Source organism: Tiliqua scincoides, chromosome 2, assembly GCF_035046505.1.
Source record: "Tiliqua scincoides isolate rTilSci1 chromosome 2, rTilSci1.hap2, whole genome shotgun sequence".
NCBI lineage: Eukaryota > Metazoa > Chordata > Lepidosauria > Squamata > Scincidae > Tiliqua > Tiliqua scincoides.
The window spans coordinates 78,486,197-78,510,594 of NC_089822.1; the positions used below are offsets into that span (position 1 = coordinate 78,486,197).

Consider the following 24,398-nt stretch of genomic DNA (forward strand, 5'->3'; position numbering starts at 1 on the left):
AGGACTAGCAGTCCAAAGCTGCCAGGTGAGGAGTCTGAATCAATTACACAAGGCTATTCACTTGTGAACTGAGGGAATTCTAGAAGGGAATTCAGATTGTGCCAATAGGCACAATCTGCAAGCTTTTCAGTGGTACCATTGTGCACAGCCATAACTCAGTGTACAAGAAAACCATCCTGTAAATTCAATTCAGTGGTGGGGTTCTGGCAATGATCAGGTTCAACAAGGATCTAAAAAGGCTTATTTGAACTCTGGCTGGTATTGGAGCAATATTACTGTTGCCTTTGGAGTATTAGCATGGAACTATCACGGTTGCTATGAGTTCTGCCACTGCCATGGAACCTGTGACCCACCAGGTTTACAAGTATATTCTATTTCGAATATCATGTGATGCTGAGAAATTATTAGTTTCCATTAAGACAGAGACGTGCTTGAGTCACCGAGCCTGAGTTGCTGTGAATCTGGGGGCCCGCAAAAAATGTTTCCATATGGGCCTGGCAGCTCCTAAGACTGGCCCTGCCTTCATAAACTCAGCCAGGAGTCCTGGATTTGGGTTCGACCTACTCTCTTCCCTAAGTGCAGATAGCAGTGATTAAGTTAAATACCAAGAAGCAAAATGCATCATACCAGCTGTAGGGAAAAAGCTATGAGGTTGGTCTCCACGAGGTTCTTTCTTTTTAGCTTCTCCATTAACAAGCTGACCATGGGCTGGAAGAAATGTTTCTAAGGAAATCAGGCTTATAGTGCACTCAAGGTTTCTCTTTCTGTTGTAGTCTAAAGTAATTATGTTCTTGTCAATGACATTAGACAGGCCATGAAACTCATGGACTTCCAGAGCATTGGATCTCATTCTGATAATATTACAGTCCGGTTCAAGTAACTGAATGCGAATGGTAAATATTTCTGTGAATGTTTCCGTTTCTGTAAATCTGCAAAGGATACGCAAAAATATAATGATATTTTAGGAAGTAATGGTTAAAACATCTATGCACATAACTTCCTGAAAAGGTGGGTTTATTGTAATTAGTAAGGAATAAATCATATAGAAATAAAGATTATTTTTGTGTGTGTGATGACAGTGGATCCAATACTGTTTTCTCACAATGCTTCTACCGTGGGGTTTAAAACATATTTGATTGCTGAAGATCATTCTCAAAGATTGACTTTAAGATAAACTGCTCTATTGTTGTAAATATGCATAGGCGCTGGGCTTAGTTTTAGTATGTGGCAATCGCAGGCACGCCTTCTTGGCCAGAGCACACTCCGCTGGCCTTGGTAATGCGCTGAGTCTAAGCCCAGTGCCTGTAAACAACAGGATATTATGAAGAAGCGCTCATATCTAGGAATGTGTGTGGTCAGCTAGAGCTAGCTAGTGTAATCTTAGAAACCTTCAGTAACTTTCCATATTGCACAGTATTGCTTCATGTGTTTTGAGACTCAATAAAAAGGGCTTGTTGGGGACTTCTTCTTCAGTTCCAGCTCTCTCCCTGCATCTACATTTGAATCCCTGTCTGCGTCTCATTCATTGCTCTGACTTCCTGCTGCTCAAGTTCTAACTTTCAACCCTTCAGTGCTCTCTGCACTCCCTCAAGCAACAAGGCCTTAAGCCTTGGGTGCTTCCCAAGTAGCGTAAAACTGCTACACTCTATTTTTTCACTACTCCAGCAGACTTATCTTAGGCTCCATAGGCCTGACTTAGGTCTCAGGTGGGTCTAGGGTTTGGCTTATTATTCGATTTAACATTTCACTCTAAATGTGCAAGCAAGGAAGTACGAACAATGGCATATCAGACATAAACTTTTGCAGTACTTTTGTCATAATTGTTTTTTTTATTTATAAGTCACATTTGAATGAGGAAACCTTCACCTGTCCTTAAGGCAGTGGTTCCCAAAGTCCTACCCAGACTTTGAGAACCCTGTAATTATTTACTGGGAAAAGGGAGGAGCAGCAACGTGATCCGGTCAGCTGCTGCCAGGGAAGGGAGGGTTTTTCCAACTTACGTGGGGGTTGCTATGGCTCTCTGAAGGATCTGGGGAGCCTGAGACACCTTCTGCAGCCCTCCCTGAAACTTCAAAGTCCTATAAAGAAAACACTTCTGGTTTCGCAACGAAAGCAGAAAGTCATTTTTTTTCTTTTTTACAGAACTTTGAAGCCTCAGGGAGATCTGCAGTCGCAGGCTCCCCAGACCCTCCAGAGAGCCAAAGCAGCCATCAAGTAAGTTGGAAAAACCCTCCCTCCCCTTTCAGGCAGCAGTACAATTGGTCTGATTGTATTGTTGCCGATTTTGGGACCATTCCCCTTAAAGGGGAACGGCTCTTTTCTAGTTCCCCTGTTGGGTCGTTACCCACCAGTTTAGGAACCACTGCCCTAAAGCATGATAGCTCTATTTACTGCAGTTCTGCTCTGTAACCCAATATGCCTGGGTTAAAGAATCCAGAGCCTTGAAAGACTTCATTTCTGGAGCCATACTTGTTCCCATCTAATGACAGCACTCGCCAAAGTCAGAAAAAAAGATTGATTTGTTGTATTGGCAGACCAAAGAGAAGAATGAAATGTGCTTGGTGGGCACCTTGGATTTTTGTTGTCACCACCATAACACAGAAAGATGAAAAAACAACAATTCAAATGAAAGAATTCAACAGGAGAAAATTAACACGTCCTTAAAAAAAAACAAAAAAAAACCTTTAGTTATTAATGTAATACCCCAGTGTTGCTTACCTGTATAATCTCAGCATGACTAAGTCTTCATTGAGAATTGGGCAACCATTGTGAGTATACTTGACCTCATTAGGAAGAAAATGACAATCAAATACCTGTTGAAGATAGGCCTTGTTAAAGAGAAATGTTCTAGAGCCACCCCTTGGCATAAAAAACAAAACATGATATGGGAAGGTGACTTGACAACTGTTGTTGAAAGTGAAAAGTAATGATGTTCAAACACTGTTCTCTCCTAAAATCACAACCTAAGCCTCTTATATGAATCCTTTTAATACAGGGAGGACTCTGAAAAAAACTACACGTGCATCTCAGCCAATAAAGGTTTACATTGTGTTAGGAATCAATTTTAAAACAAGGGTAATTTAAGTTCCGCTCCCCACCAGGGACAATGACTTCAAATGCTCTTAGAAATAGCACACAAGAGAGCTCAAGGGCAATTTAGGTCTCAAACTTGAAAACACTCTTTGCTTTGAAAATTTGGCTTCTTCTAACACAGATAACATCAAGTAATTTTGTATAGGCATGTTATCCATCAGAGAATGATAGTGATAATATTCATAAACCATATTTTTTTCCATAAGACATCATTAGTTCCTTGTCTTAATTGATAACAAGGGAGATAAATAATGAAGGCTTTTTCCTCAACAGGATTCTCACCATAGACAGATAGTGATTATAAAAGAGACACAATCTGCTTTGTTAAAAAGAAACATCTGTTTTATGCTTCCTAATATGTTTTCCTTTCATACGAACAGGCAGCCATAATTGTCTATAAATTTTACAAGTAAAACAAAGGAGAGCTAAATCTTTTCCTAATTACTGTCTGGCTTTGCTTTTATTTCCACTTCAACTACTTTTCAATTACAATCTGTAATTAAATTGTCACACATTCCTAGCATATTACACTAACGACAGCAAACGAGATCAGAGGACAGACTCTTGCATAATGCAGCGTTTGATGGTTAAAAGAACAACCTCTTCAGCAAAACAAGGGCAGGTTTTTATTATCTTTGCTGAGATATTACTTTACTGAGGGCCCAATCCTAACCAACTTTCCAGCACTGACACACTTGTGCCAATGTGGTGTGCATTGCATCCTGCAGTGGGGAGGCAGTCAAGGGGGTCTTCTCAAGGTAAGGGCATGTTTGTTACCTTACCTTGGGGCTGTACTGCAGCTAAGTCAGTGCTGGAAAGTTGGTTAGGACTGCGCCCTGAGTTACATGAAAAGCTGTCAGTTGTCCAGTGCAAATCTTCTGCAGTTGTGCTTTATGTCACTCCACTATCATATTGTGGGGTCCTGTTTTGCTTTAGTCTTGGGGACTTAGGCTTGAAAAAGGATGGAAAAAAAAACAGCCTGGCTTGCTTCTGTCACTTTAACAGCAGCTTGATGCACAGAAATCAACAGGTGAACGTTCAGAGCATAGAGATAATCTTTATCACCAGCTAAAGAATGACCTTGCATCAAGTGGCTCTGGAAAAGCACAGATATTTGAGGCTGATAAAAATAAAAATTAAAAAGCAACTTGGCTTACACTGAAGAGATGATGGAGGAGTGTTTGCATATCTATGCATACAAGTCATCATTTTGAAATATCTTCATAATTTCAGACACCACTTTTACCTCTTAATAATGGCAACCACCTCCAGGCCAGGCCAAAGCTTGATGGCTGCCTAAGGTGGCCCACTTCTGTCATCCCTCTGCCTGTGAACTGGCTGGTGTGTGCACATGCGCAATTCCCCCTTCACCACCAGCACCTTCTACTTGTTTCCTTTCTGTCACTGTTTCTTCAAAACTGGCCAATGTGGGGAGGGTATAATGTGGAAAAGAGGAGAGAGACAGCCAGAACACTAACAGGAAGCAGAAAGCTTCCTGTAAGTGTTCCCTTAGCCTCCCTCCGCTAGCATTCCAGCTGACTCCCTCTCCTGTTCCTTCACTAGCATTCTACAACAGACTGCAAAGGAATGAGTGCTTGGCACCACAAGCAGGGCCCCTTTTATCTACAGCCGGGGTGTCCAAACTTTTTGGCAGGAGGGCCACATCATCTCTCTGACACTGTGTCAGGGGCCGGGGGGGGAAAAAGAATTAATTTACATTTAAAATTTGAATAAATTTACATAAGTTTACATAAATGAATATATTAAAGATGAACTTATATGAATGAATGAACAGCTCAAACCTATAGAAGGCCTTGCACAAAGCAAGGCTGGCCTTTACTTTGCTGCTGCTGCTGCATCACAGATGTGAAACAAGAGCCCTCATCCCACAGCACACGTGAGAGATCTAACAGTCACACTCACAGTGAGAGCAGTTGTGTCGGGCCAGTGTGGGCTCCAACAAATCTCCGGAGGGCCAGGGTCTCATTGGAGACTGTGGGCTCCCTGAGGGTCGCATTGAGAGGCCTCGAGGGCCGCAAGTGGCCCCAGGGCCGGGGTTTGGGCACCCCTGATCTACAGCTTTGGTATCTGCAGGGGATGGGAACATATCCCCTGAGAATAGGGGGGGGCATCTATACTCTTCCACTGAGCTATATCTCCTTCCCCTTCTATGAAGGAACCAACAAGAAACTGCAATCTGGCCTATTACTGGTCATGATATTGAAAGACGACATGTTCAGAAACACTCTTTTCGTCTTATCACTGACAATAATAATAAGGCACCAAGCATTAACTGGGTTCTATATATTAAAAAAAATCTGTCCACAACTTGGCAATCTAAACCACACATACAAAAGGAAGCAAGAAAACTGGAGGACGTAACAGCCAATAATATTACAATCCTGGCAAAGATTCCCACATTTTATCATAATGGTGGATAATCCTATATCAAGTGAGCAGACCAGCACATTGATGAACAGCAGCATAGCTGGGGGAGAGCAAAATTCAGGTGCCTCAATGCACCATGTAAGCAGCCCCTCCCACTCACCATTGGAGCCATCCTGGGCAGTGACAGAAACATGCAAGAGATGCCATTTGGTTTGGCAAGCACTTGCTGTTGCAGTTGCTGCCCGGAATGGTTCCGATGGCAAGTGGGAGGGGCCGGTTACACAGTGCGTTGCAGCATCTGCAGTACTTAGCGTTTTGCCCCCCTTCTAGCTACGCAACTGTCCATGAGGACAACTGAAGTAGTCACATCTGGCAGCAGATTGTGAGGCACTCGCTTCCGTCCACGTGCTTGCCTTCACTGATCCTTCTCCTCTTCCTCCCAGTCCCTGGACTGGAAAAGGAAGAGGGGGATGGAGCAGAAGTGTGGAGGAGAGTGGTGGGCTAGCATGCCAGAAGAGCAGCAGCTAGCACAGCAACAGTTAGGTGGGCAGCATTTGGCAAGCTGGCACCAAGAGGTATTGGGCTGGTCCTGCAAGTGAGCTTAATTTCCACCTAGCATGCTATCTGGTTCTGAAATTGTTGTGCTGTTTTGCAGAACTGTCAAGCAAAACAGTGAAGGGTGGGGAACTATACTAGTCAAGTTAAAGGATGTCTATTCCGGGCATAGGATACTCTGCTGAAGGATAAATACTGGATTCCGTAATAATTCAGCAACAGCATTCTGAAAGGGAAATGAAAGCTGCAAATCCCTACAAAGCAGCACTGCGTGCACTTGCACTGCGGGAGGCCGCAACAAACACAAGTTGTGGCCTTTAATTAAGGGAGGGACTTGATGGCAGGCTACAGCCTCTGGAACTGCACAGAAACCTGAAGGAGCTCAACAAGGAAAGCTATTTTAAGATATTTGTCTATCAAATCAACAAACCCCGCCTGGCACCATTTCTACTGTATGGTAGTAAAGGAAAGAAGCACAATGTGGAAAACTAGTAACCTGGACGGATGCACTCTCCCTTCCAAAAACTAGTTAATGAAGTATTAATATTCCATTTCATCTTTTTCTGTTTTGCGCAAATGTCTTAAATTCAGCATGGACACATATTTTATGCAACATTTATTCTCATCAGAATATTAGGTAAAAAGAATAAACAGCTATTCAGTGCTCAGTGCTCAGGGCTCTGCTGGCACAAAAAAAGAAACCCAATTTTTTATGTTAACAGCTGCATGGAAGTCACTTTAAATCATTCCATGTAGTGGCTGTCACCATGTGGTAAGCCACTCGTGTGGAGTGCCTTACCATACACTTCAGGTCATTTTCTCCATGCTGCTGCAAACATCTAGCAAAGAATGGCCTGCAGTAGTACGTCCTGAGCTACTCCAGACTGCATGATGGCAACTGCCACATGAGGTCAATTAATTCAACAAATCTTAGTGGTTTGCGCACACATAACTCTCTACACAGTCCAAAAGTGGAAAATCCTTACCCATCAAAGCTGGAGTGGAAGGAGAGACTGCATGTCTAGGGTATCTTTCCATGGGACCATGCATAAATACAACATGGGCAGCCTAATCCTAAAATATGCTGGAACAGGCGGGTCAGTTGGCCTGGACTATATCCAGTATGGGGTTAAGACTGACTGCGGTGCAATCTGGGGCAAGAGGAATCATTCCACTTACCCTGGGTAATGCGGCAGTGGTCCAAATAGGGTACCTAAAGAGATGGCGCAGATCTGAGCAGCCTCTAGGCTGGACCTCCAAGGAGGGGAGTTAGGATCTGGTCTAAGGGCCGAATCCTGGCACCATCCCCCTCCTGGGTCCAGCCCATCCACCGACCAGAATGGCCGGTGCCCTACTTAGTAGGCCCAGAATGCCCTACTTCTACCTCCCCCGTCCTCCTCCCAGAATGCCCTACTTCTACCTCCCCCGTCCTCCTCCCAGAATGCCCTACTTCTACCTTCCCCGTCCTCCCCAGACCCCCACACCGGCAGCCCACCACCAGCAGGAACTCACCAATCCCGAGGCTTGCTCTTGCAGAGGAAGACTGGTACGCATCCCTACACCAGCCTCCCTGACTTTCAAGGAGATGCAAATGTGCCTTATGGCATATTTGCAACACTCCCAGGCTAGCACAGGGGACTTGTGCCAGCCCAAGGGTAACCCAGGATTGCACCCTTAAACATCATGGTAAATAAGTGCAGGCAAAGGGGAGATGTATGAAGGCCAGCATGCATGCATGATTTCAGTGAGCCATTGCTTGCCCTGAGCCATTGCTGTAAAAGTTTACAGTTTTATGAAAATGGAATAAGCTTTGGGCTGAATCAAAGCAGTTTCCACATGCAGTAAATAATAGGTAGGGTGATATTTTTTCCAAAATTTCTTGATTAAAATAGCAAATTGTGGTGTTATGCGTTTTTATCTAAATTCTTATTCAAAACTTTACAAACAGCATGATAAAACACAATAAGTATTTCAACTATGAACTCTGTATCATTTTAGATCAGGGGTGGCCAACTTGTGACATGACACTAGTGGCACACTGACACTTTCTGCGTGGCATGTACAAAGTTGCAATATATTTTTGAAAAACATTTAGTCTTTCCAGACTGAAGGTTGCCAAACAACAACAATAATAACAAAGAGAGCATCACAGAAGTTCATCTTTGAGGGCGAGAAGGTGGGCACGCAGAGGGGCGCTGGGCTGTGCAGAATGCACTTATATGGGTTTCAGAATGGGTCCTGCACAGTTGGACTAAAAATCCATGCAGACCACCTTTCTGGCTTCATCAGCAGTCAGCCAGGTGTCTTTGGAAAGCCCAGATAGGCAACTCCTATGTGTCTTGCTCTGTACCTGCAGGTCGAAACAGCAGGCTCAGCTCCTTCTCCTCAGTGCCTCTGCTCAGGCATTTGCTTTCTCCCCACCCACTCATGTTTCTTCCCCTCCTTAGCTGCCACATATGCACACACCTGCTAGCAGATTCCTAGCAATATCTCTAGCAGATACTTTTGCTCAGCCGCTCCACCACTGGAAACACTTCAGTAGCTCACTGCCTTAGTGAAAACTACTTGTGGATTCCTCGAAAGTAAGCAAAAGTTGTGGTATTTCGTGAAATGAGTGGTTTTTCATGTTTTGATCTTAATATTGTTTTATATCGCAATTTGAGCAGAAATTCTCATTATTTCACGTTCTCTGTTAGTCACCAAAAAAACACCCCTAATAATAGGTAAACCAGCCCTAAATACTTAGGTGTGCTTGTAGGACTAATTCTAGCACAGTGGCCAGAACAGGTTTCACATCATTTGAACTCATTTGCCATATAGGTATGGTATGGTAGTTATGGGTATGATCAGATGAAACTTCATGAAAAAGGATTGCTGGATCAGATCAAAGATCTCTGTAGCTCAGTGACCAACCAAACACCACCTTCCAGAAAGTCCACAAACAGGGTATAAAGGTAACAGCCCACTCCTGTTGTTTGAATCTGGAGGTTCTATTTAACCACGTGGCTAATAACTATTGATAGTCTTACTGTTCTTGAATGAATCTAACCTCTGTTTAATGCCATCTAAACCACCGGCCACACCCACATAATGTGGCAGTGAATTCCCTGAATTGCATGTTGAGTGAAGAAGTACTTGAACATAAATAAATGCATGGAAGTGTCTTAAACTGAGCCATACCTCTGCACCATCTAGCTGAGTATCGTCTGCCACGCTAACTGGGCAAAGAATCATCTTTTACCCTCTTATATTTGGTGGGGGAGAGCAACGGTCCTTCTTCACCCCAGCATGGGATCATGCCCGTGATTCTCATTATCAATTTTAAAAACACCAAACTAACAAAATTAAGACAGGGGGGAGATGCAGGATTATTGTTCCCCCTTTTCCCACTAAGCTGTGCAGCTGTGCAGCTGAGGGATGTGCAGTGTAGGGGTGGCAGGTGAGGCAGAACTACCCCATGGAAAAGCATCGCAGCTGCCCTTCCTGCTTACACCCAAGGAAGTGCAAACAGGTGTAAGGAGAGCCCCCTTGGATGTAAGGAGAGCCTGTTTGGTGTAAGGAGGTGGGGCAGCTGCAGTGCTTTGTTATGAACTACGACAGGGCAGTTCTGCCTCACCTGCCGCCCCCGCACCGCATGTCCCTGGTGCAGCAGGAATTCAAGCCTATGCAGCTTCCCTGTTGGTGAAGGTGATGACATCATCACTGAGTGCTCTGGTGCGGCTCCATTCAGGCTCTGCCCACTCCCCTCAAAGATTAGAGCAGTGGTTCTCAAACTGTGGGTCGGTAGCCCACCAGTGAGTCATGACCCAATTTTTAGTGGTTCACGAAACAGACTAGGTTAGACCATGTTAGACTATGTCCATCAAGTGTTAAACAATCAGCCTCCTGGGGGGGAGCAATACAGCCCAAGCACCATTAAAGCCACAGAGGCCTGAGTGGCTGGAAGTGAACCTTTTTTTAAGTTGGGTCCCAATGTTAAAAAGTTTGAGAACCACTGGATTAGAGGGAACAGTGGTGGCAGCTACATGGCTCACATAATCTCTAATTCATATTTATCTGTAACCAGATCAATCAAGCTTTGTTTTTGTCTAGTTGTTCCCACACAAGTAAACCCAGATGGGAAAGTTGACTAATCGGCAAAGATTATGTGGGAAATATGTCTAGTTCTACGTGCTGGAAAGAAAACAAACCCCCTTTTGTATGCTTGACATCTGTTGGTAATACTTGGGAATTGAACACATAGCATGGCATACTGCGTGCTTACATGTTAGTCATGCCACTGTTACGCAGGGAATAATTAAAAGGAACCCTTCCATACAATAAAGTGCTGTATGCAATGTATATAGATCGGACTGACCTGGAGGCATTGGTTATCCTTAATGGACATAAACAAGCAGCTGGTAAACTTCATAGTATCTCTGAACAACAACAACCATGGTAGCAGAGTGGGAGGCTAAGGGCCCAGTTCTATCTGTCAGCACTGATGCAGTCACAATGCAACCCCAAGGTAAGGGAACAAACATTCCCTTAACTTGAGCAGGCCTCCATGAATGCCTTCCAAACACAGGATGCAGCACATACCCTGTTGGCACAGCTGCATCAGTGATGGAAAGTTGGATAGGACTGGGCCCCAAGCATAGTTTCATTAAGCGATACTGGAAAAAATCAAACGCCAGTCCTCCCTAACTTCAATATGTAGGTGCGACTATTTTCTTACAGACCAATCCTATGTATGTCCACTCCGAAGTCCCACTGAGTAAGCAAGTATAGGACTGCAGCCTTAGTCTAATTATTGCTTCTGGTTTGGGGAACATGTTTCAAAGGCATCCAAACACTTTTAACAAATAATCAAGCTCTGCTTATAATAGAAGTTAATGCTATACTTGCCAATAACCACATCACCTTTTTTAAATAACAGTTTCATGCAGTCAACCACTGCTTCTCCCTTCCTCTTCCCCACCACAAAAAAAATCCACAATCATGTCATGTAATTCTAATTCCACATACCTGTGGGGTCAACTTCCCAACCCTCTGGGTTATTGGCTCATTCATGACCACTTCTACTTTGCAAGCATCTTTCTCTCTGGGGATGGAAAACTGTAAGTCCTCTTGAGAAAGGAAGGCAGACTGGCCCTTCATCAGTTTCACCCCACGGTTGACATTGACAAAGGAAGAGCAGATGCCTCTCAGATTAAGTGCAAAGAGCAAAAGAAACCAGCTGTTCTTCTCCAGAGCCTTCATAATGTTTGCAAGGGTGGAAAATCCCATACACAGGAGGTGGTTTTTCCGTCCGTCCTGAGAAGCTTCACCACACAAGCTCGAGCATCAGGCTACAGTGTCCTGCACATTATATGTCCTGCATAATGGAATTGGGACAAGGGAGCCTTTCAACGTTTCTTCCAGGTAATAAGTTCATGGATCAATCCCAGCACTAAGAACAATGAACATGTATTCTGAAATGGGGGGGGGGGAGAGAGAGACAGAAAGGAATAGAAAGAAAAGTATTGCACATCTCCTGAAAAGACACCACACTTTGACATTTCTCATAATCATATTTCAGACAACAAATGAATTAGGCTGACTAGGAGAGGTAGTTCAAGTGCCTTAGGCTTTATCTGGATGGTTGATACCTTTTTCAGAACATCTTCTGCCCCCTACTGACTTACTGGGCCAACCTGGAGAGCTTCTAGGAAACTTATAGGAAGCTGAGATGGATCAACAAAGTTTTGTTTGCTGAGAAAGGAAATCTAAATGTCAATCCCCACTCCGAGCTGAGGAAAATACATGGTAAAATACAATAAACTAAATAACGGACAATTTACTACTATTTAACGGTATCCCAAAATGTTCTCTTTGGGACAGGTCACTTCACTCTACAGAACAATAGCAGAACAATGTAGATCTGTCAACAGTAAACTAAGACCAATGGTCCAATCCTATCCAGGTTTTACAGTAGTAGATCTCACAATCTGCCACCATAAGTCCTGGGCCGACGAAAGCTACTCCATCATTCAGCAAGCTGTGGCCCCCAGTGTGAACATCCAGAGACCACACATGGGTGACAGCAGCCCATTGAACCTTCATTGGAGAAGGTAGGTTGGTGGCGGGGCAGATTAGAGGAGGATTGGGGTGGGGAGTAGGCCAGGCTGGTTGCAGTTCGGGAGCAGGAGAGGGAAGATATTGGTGGCAGTCACATATGCCAAGACTTTATCCCCCTCTTCCTGGCTCAGACTTGCCCCGAGGAGTCTCCTTGCACTTATGCCAGCAAAAGAACATAATATGTTCTATGCAGGGCTGCCCTTGAAGACTGTCGAGAAGCTTCAAGTGGTACTGAATACTGTGGCAAAGATCTACCAGGGCCTGCTGTCTAGCCACATTATGTCCACTGCTGCCATTATTTTCTGGATCTAATTCAAAGTACTTGTTATTACCTTTAAAGCCCTGCGTGGCTTGCTGCCTTCTCCATCACAAACTTGCTCACAAACTGAGTTCATAATCAAAGGCCCTGCATTGTTGGCAGAAGTGTGGTTGGTTGGTACCCAAGATCGGGTATTTTCAGATGTAGGATTTAGATTATAAAATTTCCTCCCTTAAAAGCCTGGCTGGCTCAATTGCTGCCAGTGTTGAACTGGACTTTGGAAACTTCTGTTTAATCTGCTGAAGCTGTTTCATTTCAATGATTTTTAGGTATTTATTTGAATCTGGATTGCTTTTAATGCCTCATTATTAGTTGTTGACTTCATTGGTATTGTTTTGAACATATTGTTAATCACCCTGACAATACCTTTGATGGGATGAAGAATGGGATACAAATATTTTCTTCTAATATTTTACTTCTTAAATATAGCATAGTAAGTACATGTAGCGGTGGGGGGAGAAGGACTCCCGAGGAAACTGTTGCTTGATGGCTGCCCCATATTTTTCACATTTTTATATTACCCTTCCCCCAAGGTGCTCAGGGTAGTGTACGTAGTTCCCTCCCTCCTTTCATCCTTCCAACAACCCTGTGAGGTAGTTGAGGCTGAGAGAGAGAGATTGGTCACCCAGGAAGCTTTGTGGCTGAGAAGGGATTTGAATCTGGATTTCCCAGGTCGAATTCCCAAACCACTACACCATCCTGGTTCAATGTTTAATTGTGCCCTGATCAGTAACCTGCCCATAGCAACCACAAGAATGACTGCCCAGTCCTAATGGGCAGCCCAATCCTGAGCTGCCTGGGGAGCCCCCGCTCGGCGGCACCACAAGGGCTGCCGCCGAATCCAGCACCTCCCGCGCTACCGTGGGAGGCACCTCGGGAGTAGGGGATATTCGTCCCCTTCCCCAGAGTAAGGGAGGGAGCCTTGCAATGGGGCTACTCACTTTAGCAAAGTAAAGACGCTCATGTAAGGCTTGCAGCCTCCACGAGCGCCGAGGATCCTGCGGAGTGGAGCTCCGCGGTTCCTCCTCCTGCACGCCCCCAGGCAATCCTCTGGCACGCCCCACCTCCCCGCGTCATGCCAGCCTCCCCACCCCCTCCCCGCGGCATGCTGGACTCCCCCCTTCCCCGAACACACCCGTCCCCGCCTCGTTTGCCATTCCGTAGCCCGGCGGTGGCAGGCACTGCCAAGCTGCGGAACGTGGGCACCCGCCGGGCAGTGGCTCAGCGCCGGCCGGAGGTGAGCCATCTCTGGCAGGAGCCTGGTGGTAAGCCCCGCAAACGTGCCTTATGGCACATTTGCGACTGTGGTCCGCGCCGTGGAGGCATGGTGTGAACCATAGGATTGGGCCCTAAGTCTTCAGCCATCCATATTACTTAACATGTGGCAATCTAAAGCTTCAGAAGGAAGAGTAGGTGTCAGTTCACACAAGCATACAAGTTACTTGATTTCCCAACACTTGATGACACAGGTGAACATGTGAATCAGCTTGACAGAAGAGCATTAATGTTTTGAGATGACTCTGGGAGACAGGAATGTTTTAGCTGTTATGGCTCATTCATACATAGGCACAACATGAGGCAAGGGATGAACATGCATGTGTGAACTAGATCTCAAAGAGATTACAAATGGTCTTGATGAAGCTGTATTAAAACCAAGGATGTAAAAAACATAAAGCCACAACTATAGTCCAGCCATTTTTGAGGTTTTAGCCCAGTAGTTTCTAAACTGTGAGCTGTGGCTTCCCAGGGAGCCATGAAAAGCCAAAGGAGCCTTGGAATCCTTCTCAAAAACCCACCACCCTATGCAATGAATAGGATTGTAGCCCTAATGGGAAGCTGTAGGCAATGGCCAATAGCTCAAGGGAACCGCCAGTTGAAAATGTTTGGGAACCACTGTTTTGGTCCATGGCAAGATTAAACCATTTCCCATGAATTCAATTATAACACCAAATGACCGCTGAAGCAAATACCCTTTGAAAACCGGGGGGGGGGGGTGTTAGTTATACAATGGTGAACAAATCAAAAAGCTTTGATCCCTCACTGACATTTTATATGCTATTAAAACAAAATACCTCTTTCCCCTTTAAGTCAAGCTTGTCATAACAACCTATTTAGTCTGGGGCTGGCAGCTGGGCACTGCACAAATCTGGCTTCATTTTCTGAGTCCTCATTGACTATTCTTGCCTGCGATACTTAGAGCCAAAAATTTTGCCCAGAAAGCATGGAGTTGGGCACATTTGTTTTCTCGTGTTAGAAAAACAAAACAGAAATGTTCTTAGGAATAAGCAATGAGGGAGGAAAGATTGAAAATAAATAAATGAAGGCTTTAATTTAGGAAGTGATCCGCTTAGGTCAAATAAAAATTTAGGACCCAATCCTATCCAACTTTCCAGCACCAATGCAGCTGTACCAATGGGGTGTGTGCTGCATCCGGTGGTGAGGAGGCAGTCATGGAGGCCTACTCAAGGTGAGGGAACGTTTGCTCTCTTACCTCAGGGCTGCATTGCAGCTACATTGATGCTGAAAAGTTGGATAGGATTGGGCCCTTAGCAGTACAATATTCTTTTTGTGTCAACTTTTGGGGGGGGGGGGGAAACCAAATGTGTGTACACTCAGGCATTATTTGGTATATGGCCTCTTTGAAACCTCTTCACAAAGTGCAAGGAGGGCCATAGAGGAAGAGTTATATGTTCACAATGGGTCTTCACACTTTGAGAGGGATGCAAGCTAGGTGCTAGAATCACAATATATTAAAGAGAGTTTTGGAATGTGTTTAATGCAGATTTGAATGAAGAATGAAAAAGTCCAAGACTTTTGGGCCCAAAACCTCAAGCAGAAGCTTCCCCCATCCCCAGTCAAATCCTCAGGTTTATGTCAGTTCATCATGTCTTTGATACTTATTCTCCAAAGATCAGATTCACACACAATGATAAGAAAAAGGACTTTTGGGTTTTCCGGAATACTAACTCATGAAACAACTATCAAACTTAAACAGTTTTGCTCAGAAGGTATGGGGGTTGGGCACATTTGCTTTCTCGTGTTGGAAAAACAGAACAGAATTGTTCTTAGGGATAAGCAATAAAGGAAGAAAGATAGAAAATAGTTAAAGGACCTAATAGTAGTCTGATAAAGGAGGTCTGGGAAACTCAAAAGTTCACATACTACATTATCATTTTTCATTCTGATAAAGGTATTCTTTTGATATCCTTATATTTATTATTCTACAACTACAGAAATTTTCCACTTAAACATGCTTTTCAACTTATGGTTGGGCCAATTAAAGAATGGTGAAAGCTTGGCTTATTCTGCTCATTCAAGGCAGCAGCAATCTAGGAGTGCCACTCTGTGTTTCGGTAGATCTGATCCCTGAAGTGGCATGGAGGGCCCCTAATTTATTCAGTAGTGAGGAAAATTACTGTAACTTAGCAAAATTCAGAGGCATTTTCCTGCCTGAAAAGTTCAAGGCAATGGTAATGTAGCTAATGATTTGGTAGATTTAACCCTAAGATGGGGTGAGGATGGCTTCAATTATTCCCTGCATGAAGGGAAGCATACACCAGGTTGCACAAACACAGTGCAGAGATGTGCTGAAACAGCACCAATAGGGGAAGCGCACATGACGCAACCCCACTATAGCCCCATCAACTCAAAAAGTCACCAGTTGCCACAGCAAAAAGGGCATGAATCCTTGATCCCTAAAAAAGCTTTCTACAGTGACTGCATACATACACCCTGCCCAGTATGGGGCCACAAGAGCCATAGTTAAGTGGTAGAATGTCTACTTTGCATGCATCAGATCCCAGGTTCAACCCCTGGCATTTTCATGGAGGGGTCTTCACACTGTGCAGCTGCCAGTCAGTGCTGATACTACTGAGCTGGATGGACTGATGGCCTGACTCAATAAAAGGCAACTTTCAATGTAATGTTTCTTGCAGTGTGTCCTCAGATGTTGAACAGTGGCACTACTGCAGAAACAAAACCCTACCCTTTCAGCAGTTTAAATATTTGTGTTGATACAAAGGGCAGAGGCGTTGAAGAGAATGAACAGCTGGCCTTATGCTTGGTTTTCCAGCGGTCTTCTAATGCAAAGATCAGCTCAAAGGACAGGGGGGAAGCAGGGTCTTGTGACAGCAATGGCAGGACAGGCAGTCTCTCTTCTCTTTTCAGCTCCCTTTGTAGAACTGTTGGTCCAACATACTCCTCCCTCCCTGTCCTCCCCTAAAAAAAGTCAACACAAAGACCTGTGCTAACCAGGATTGGAATTTCAGGCTACTCTGGTTAGTATTAGTATTGTATTTGCTAAAGCCTTACTCTCAGTTCCTTCAGCTCTGGAACTCATACCAGGTCCAGAAGTGGAGCTTGAGCAGAACCCTTTTTCAAAAGGGAAATACTGGTTTGGAGGCAAGAAAACTAGGCTATAACACTTGTGCACATGAAAGGTTATGGACAATGTGCCAACTAGCATTATCACTGTCAGGGCGAATTGTGGGAAGCACTCCATGCACACATAGGGTCCTTGCACAAGTGGGCATACCACCTGCGTAAGCAAATGCTCTTTCCATTCACCAAGAGCGCTCCCACCAGTGGAAGCACCAGTTTGGGATGGTACCCCATACTAGTACCCAAAGGTCCTCCCCTGAGGGGTATCCATTTGAACTATTTGTTCATTCTTCATAAGAAGAAAAAAGGAAACAGTTAACAAACCCTTAAGAATGGGGATACTGTGCGTGCTTAGCATACAGGAACTACACAACCCTTAAGAAAGAGCCTCAATCACCATATCACCATATCTTGCCCTTTATCTTCAGAGCTGCATTTATCTGATAATCAGAGAAAATGCAGAAACAGGTTACCTTCACAGCCAGCTTTTAGTGCCCCTTAGATGGCCTGCTGCAAGCATGACTGTAAAAGCAATTGTAGGCAATAAGATGCTTTATTAGGAAAGGTTTAAAAGCCTCTTGATGTTTCCTATTCAGGTTTTTTCATTTAGTCTAACAAAAGGCCTTGGGATCCTTTGCACAGGCTCATGTTGCCTTTTGTGATGCTGTTAAGTTCTGCTTAAGGGAGTTGACTACAGTACTGTAACAATACAGATAGGGAGCGAATGACAGGAAGTTATCCTGATGTCCACATGTGCATTGAACTAATGTGAAACCAAAAGAGAGAGTGGTGAGGAGCATTGGCTAATTTCCAGCATGTTTGTGCTCTTAAGAGCTAGTCATTCATTCATTCATTCATTCATGGAAGTAGATCATGATTTATATCAACCTTATCCGTTAACATTTTTTTTTTGTTCTGCCATTACATTTTTAGAGCACATCAGTTGTTTCAAACAATCTTTTACATGGTGTTGTTGCATTCATAATATTGGCTTGGGCCCATTACAATGAATGTGCTGGGAGCATCTCTGCCAGGATAATCCCATCTATCAGATTGACTGAAGTGGTCACCTCAGGCAGTAGACTGGTATGGCACTCACCTCCACCCCTGCTCCTTGATTTATAAAGGGGGAGGCCAATGGCACATAAGAGGAAATGTTTGCGAGGGCTAGGGCGTCAGCAGTGAGCCCATAAGCAGGAGGCATTTGGTATGTTGCCTCAGGTTCTTGGACATCTCGTACTGGACTTCAACCTCTTTTTCCAATAATAAACCACTTTTTCTAATACTAAACCACAAGACTGGCATGTAGAAAAAGGAAAATGCATCTGATAAACCTCATTGAACCAAACTCAGTTCTGGGTCAAATATGATCTAATACTGTGGCTGGATCAATGGTATGTATTAAGTATGTCTCATGTTCCTCGTTAGATCCATCTGTGGTTTCCTGAGAGAGCACGTGAATTTCAGGAAAGGAGCTGGGGCAAAGCAGAAAGAAATTCAAAAGGAACCATTAAGCAAGTCTTTTAAGAAACTTACATTTTTTACTTTTCCTAAAAGCTTAAGTTTCTCTGAGGTTATTCAGACAACTCTCAACATCAGTGGTTCTCACACTTTTAGCACCGGGACCCACTTTTTAGAATGATAATCTGTCAGGACCCACCAGAAGTGATGTCATGACTGGAAGTAACATTATCAAGCAGGAAAATTTTTAACAATCCTAGGCTGCAATCTTACCAACACTTACCCAGGAGTAAGTCCTATTTACTATATCATTGTTAAAAGCATATACAGAGTATCCTGTTCAAAATACAGGTCTGTAACAGTTCCCCAAATGCAGTCACATACCATGGTAGCATCAAGTCTAATAAATTAAAAATATAATATTGAAATGAATGGGGACCTACCTGAAATTGGCTCATGACCCACCTAGTGGGTCCCGACCTACAGTGTGAGAAACACTGCTCAACTTAACCAGATAATTCCACTGCCACTCACCCAACCTTCTCCATGGTCAGAATTACCTAATAAACTGGTAAATAATCTTTTTTTTGTGAGGTAGAAGATGTGAGACAAGAAGAACAATCTTTGGACTCAGAGCTAGTTCATACATTACATCTGATAGCCTTGCCAGGCACAAAGCTCCCTGCTCGATTCTAAACTGAAATCATCAAATAAAAGTTATAATTTCATATTTTCTTACTTATTCTGTGGAGTAACTCTGAGGAGTTGGAAAGGCTTCCATGATCTTTCTGTTCAAGTGAGACATAAGAAACAGCACTAAATAGCTTACAGAATCAGTAGTTGCTCTTTTCTTCACTTCAAATGGGCAAAGTAGTTTACAACCCATGGCTGAAATTCTGTGCACAGTAGGGCTGCTTAAATCCTAATAAAGACTATGGAATGGTAAGCCATCTGTGAGCAACACTGCAGTACCATACCTTAGTTTAATAATAAGGGACAAGTTACTTCATCGGATATTTTGATTCAGCTAAGGGAATTTGGCATCTGAAATACACTTTGACTTATCTCATGAACTTTTCATATATCTCCCTTTTTGCTCAATGAGCTGTGTCCTGTTTCTTCGAGAACTGGCTGTGAATGCTAAAAGAAGAAAAAGCCACATTTGCAGGATACAAACATTTTCTTCCCTAAAGGTGTGTTTCACTTGGCTCTCTTTCTCTGTCTGGTGCATACTAAAATAATAAACAAGTTGCCCCAAAACAACACGGATGCCCTAAAAAGCTCATTAACCATTTTTGAAATCAGATTAATCTTTGAAATCAGATTAAACAAAAGGACTATCAGCGCATGGGATATTTGGTGCCAGATGCATGTAGAAGCCTTGCCCATGTGTATGGTAGGAATAGAAAATTTGGAGCTGCTTCTTTCAGGGCTCTGGGGCTTCTACACAGGAATCTTGAGTTGTGATCAGGATAGCAGTTGAGTACACTCTATCTGAAGTGCACGTTGTTTGAGGCAGACTTGTGAAAAGCATCTTCCCATATTAAACTAATCAACCAAAAGAAGTGTTGCACTGGAATAAAATTAACTAGACACCTTGATTACATTATTAGAGCTTAGTGCTTTCCTCCTAAACCACCATTATACATACACCATTCTAAACAACCATTTTTTCAAGCACATTACTTAGAAAAACCTCCAGTTTTCTGTCACAAGCACAGGTCTGTAAGGTGGTTTCCTTGCAACATATATGACAAGCCATTAAAATATTCTATAAACATGAACTGTGTACCATTCCATTTGCACAAGGATCTATTAGACTGGAAAGAAGGAGAACAGAGAATAGCAGTACTTACAGGTAACAGTATTCTTTCAGTAACTCCAGCACAAGAGGATACTGGCTTGGGAAGGATAATGAGAGTCACTGACCCAATAATCTCTGGTTTAAAGGACTTGCAGCAAGAGAGGGAGAGGAAGAAATCCAAGGAGGTGGGGTGGGGGGAGCTGAAATTCCAGTCTTTCTGGTCAGCTTGCTTGTATTTTTCTTTGTACTAAACATCCACATTAAAAAAGTCTCTCTGTCATAGCTGGCTGCTAGACAGCTGCTGGCTTGAAAACTTCCAGAATACAAAAGCTTCAGTGCTCTCTACGATAAGGACATTCTAAAGATGCCTTCAAGTGTTTACACTGAGCAATTATTTTTTGGCAGAGAGCCCCAGAACTTCCTTTTTTTCTTCCTGCTAGTTGGCTGCACTGGGGCTCGCGCTCTCTCTCTCTCTCTCTCTCTCTCTCTCCCCCCCCCCCACACACACACACAAAAAAATAGGGTGTGCTCTCCCCGCTGCCTCCTCCTCAAAAACCCTATATATGTAGTGTTATCTTCATTTTAGATGTCAAAAGGGTTTTGTGGCTCCCAAGGTTTTCTTTTCTCTGGAAAATGGGTCCAAATGGCTCTTTGAATGTTTAAGGTTGCCGACCCCTGCGCTAGGGTTTCTAGGAACCTAAGCCTAGATAATGAGAACTGACTGTATGTATTTTCTCCTCAGTTCCACACTGGCACTACCCTCACAGCCACAGTACAACTATTACAGTGTCCTTTGAGGTACATCTGTTTCCAACAAGAGTTAACAACACACCCCTCATCCTATTGAGAATACATAAATGACAAAGGGCGCAATCCTATCCTATGCTGGAACAGGCAAGCCAAGAGGCTTGCGCTGTATCCAGTTCAAGATAGAGGCCATGAGCAGCTCAGCCAGAGGAAAGGGGAAACGTTTCCCCTTACCTCCAGGTAAGGTCTGCTGGCTCCTATGAGTCTCCTCGAACTTGCGCTACCTCTTGAACTTGGAACAGAGCGGCTCCAAGCCGTTCCACTCTCCTTGGACTGGCGCAAGTCCGAGGAGAGTGGAGTGGCTTGGAGCCACTCTGTTCTCCCCAGGAACGGCGGTTGGGATCAGGCATAACTGCTGGATCCCAGCCCTACCTCCTGCTCCCCAACAGCCTGCCCCCGGGGCCAGCCACATCCCTCCCTCTCCCCACTTAGGAACACCTCTCTCCTGCCTCCTCCCCACCCCCCTGCATACCTCAGAGGCTTGCATCAGCCCAGCTGAGTTGACGCAAGCCTCACAGAGGAAGCTGGTGCAGAGACTGTGGCAAGGACACAGCACAGCTGTCAAATCCCAGAGTTACCTCTTGTACCTTTGCATTCACTGCTGAATTAGGAAGGCAGCAACAGCTTCTCTCACCCATCTTCCTTTTCCCCAATCCTTGAGTGTGCCCCTTATCTTGCCAACTGTAACAGAAAGTACTCCAAGTGTGGCTCAGTTAGTGGGGCACAGAGCAGATGAACAAATGAAGGGGAAATGGGCAGTAGAAGCTGCGGCTGTCTCACCTCTTTATTCAGTAACAAATTTTCAAGAAGCTGAGAATCTGTGTGTTGCAACCATGTGCTGTAGTGGCCACATAGTAGCCATCATGGGCAAACTGGCTCTTAGATTGGCTAGTCTGAATTCCGTGTTCATTCCCAAATCTCCCATTACTGTAGATAGCTTCAGCTGCCAGATATGCCTGAAAAGATATGAAGACTGAACTGCTCAGCCTTTTAACATCAAAGGCCTCTAAAACAGAGCTGGAATCTAATGGAAGAGGAGTACGAAAAGTTTATAGTGTGGCCTTTTTTAATTCTGCTGGAAATAAACAGGATTTTGTCTCCATACTTTTTGAAGATAGAAATCTTACCTCCGGGCTTCGTTAGAGAGGTTGACCTGACTGGAGGTGGCTGCCTTCACACCTGGCGAGAAAACAGACCACTTCCCACACAGAATCTAAAGGAAAGAGTTTCTTTAAGGAAAATGGCTCATTAGAGCAAAGCTGGGGGCTCAAAAAAACACACTAGGTCTTATTTTCGGGGTATGTCTTTTTTTTTTTTTTTAATGTACAACAATGTACTGCCTGCCTGTCTACTCAGAAGTCAGTACCTTTATAGTTTAATGGGACTTACTCCCTGGAAGGTGTGGAGAGGGTGTCCCTCAGTGCCCAGGAGGATCCCTGCCTGCCTGTCTACTCAGAAGTCAGTCCCTTTATAGTTAATGGGACTTACTCCCTGGAAAGTGTAGAGAACCTCAGAGCCTGGTAGGCAGGGTTGCCTCGCTTGCTGCTTCCCGCCTCAGCTCCTCTTCAGCATCCTCTGCCCAAGGCAGCACAGCAGGTGCTTTCTAGGTGGCGCACATGGGAGTGCAGCATTCCCAGTCACATTGTCCACCCGCCCCCGCCCGAGGACCCCTTCTGCCCCCCCCCCCGGCCCTGATCACAACTAGATCTTATTTTTGGGATAGGTCTTATACTTCAGCAATTCTCAAAAAACACACCAGGTCTTATATTTTGGGGGTAGGTCTTATTGAACATGGTATATCACCTTGAGTAAACTATGGAAGAAAAACAGCATATAAATGTAACAGATAATGTTTTCTTACACTCATGCTTAGGAAGGGCATTAACCTTTAGAATAGCTGTGCAGATACATGCATATTTACTTTTTAATTTTAATTGGTGTTGATCATTAGATTAATTCTTATAACCTACCCTAAGCCAACTGGTGGAAAATAAGTTGCAAAGTGATCATGCAAATTCATATTTGCACAACATCAGACAGTAGATGAAGAATCATACTGTATTTCAAAATGAAAGATAAAAAGAAAGCTCTCTGCAAACTAGTACATGTAATGAGATAGATGCTAGCTCATAAGCTTCCAAAATTCAGACCTAATATATAAATACTGTATCTATTTATCACTGCAAAAATAATGCCCTGAATTTCAGAAATATCAACACTCCTGTCACTACAGTAAACTTTAAAAATGATCTCTCTTGTCAATAGCCACAAAAGAACATAGTAGCATTCATGTATAAACTATATCCAAACCCTTGTAATGGGTGGTCTCTTTGTATCACTCATTTCCCATGCTTATGGTCTGAGTTGTGTCTGCTTAACAATAAACATGTGTGCACTGTCAAAGACAGCACACTCACAAAGAGAAGGAATAACTTTTGAGGAGTAACAGTAAAACATCTGTCCAGGTTCAGTTTGCATTAGTGGAAGACTCCACAAGAAACTTCAGGCCAAGTTTGTATCACAGGACTTTTACTCATTGCCCTCAACTAAAGTTGTGTTTCTATCAGCCATGATTTAACTTTGAAGAGCCACAGATCAAATTCAGATGTTCATCTTTAGCTGGATAAGGGCCTTCCTGTTTCAGGCTATATCTCACAAACATATTTACTTGCAACAGCTCTCTAGGGCCCCCTCGGCTTTGATTAACCTGAGGCTATATGTGGCTCTGTGAACCCTGTGCCAGCTTGCTGGAGGCTCTGGGGCAAAATCCTCTGATGGGCTTGGACCCTTGTCTGGTGTCTGACTTGATCACCTCTTGATGCTGCCTGTGTATTACTGTGAAACACTTCTGGAGCAGTGGAATACAGAAATGTCCCAAATTTTTATTTACCAATATTGAAATGCCCAACAGGATAAAACCACCATAAAGACCGCCTTAGAAGATGAGATAAAACTGCATTCACATCACATCAAGTTGGTGACAGAGATGGCCCATGACTAAGGTATCAGAAGATGCTTATTAAACTTGTTGCAACAGCCTTTTGTATGCTACTTATTTTCTTCACTGTTCATTGCTATTATTGACACAGTTCAATTCTGGGTGCCACAACAGAAGCAGCACAGATTCCATATACCATTCAGAACCAAGTCACTGCAAGGCAACAAAAACTCACAGAAAAAAATAAGAATACAGAACATAATAAACACAATAAAATCTAGACAACTTACCTGGAGATACTCGTTTAGTGAAAGACTATAGCCCTGTTCTCCTGTGCAGGATAAATGCATGATAGGCTGCCTATTAATGCATGCTGTAGCCCTTCCATCCCCTCCCTGTGTTCAGTAATTGTCTGCAGAGAAAATGTTAGACATGTCACATGGGTAGGGGAGGGTGGGGGTAGCTAGCACATGTCCTTAGAGAGGGTGGGATTAAAGCACACCTTCCTAGGACCATAGGAGAGCAAATAGCTGAATAGGGGTTCCAACCATCAA

At 43.9% G+C, this 24,398-nt stretch overlaps 1 protein-coding gene across 1 annotated transcript in view; it reads right to left on the reverse strand.

Annotated features, from left to right (window-relative positions):
- The window catches only part of FREM1 (FRAS1 related extracellular matrix 1), a 52,654-nt gene extending 41,377 nt beyond the window's left edge, over positions 1–11,277 (reverse strand). Inside the window, exons 1-4 of the mRNA XM_066612582.1 lie at positions 11,044–11,277; positions 2,719–2,813; positions 606–929; positions 441–445 (exon numbers count right to left, since the gene is read on the reverse strand). Coding sequence (XP_066468679.1) covers positions 441–445; positions 606–929; positions 2,719–2,813; positions 11,044–11,277 — 658 coding nt within the window. The remainder of the gene's footprint in view (positions 1–440; positions 446–605; positions 930–2,718; positions 2,814–11,043) is intronic.
- Between the last annotated feature and the right edge of the window lie 13,121 nt (positions 11,278–24,398).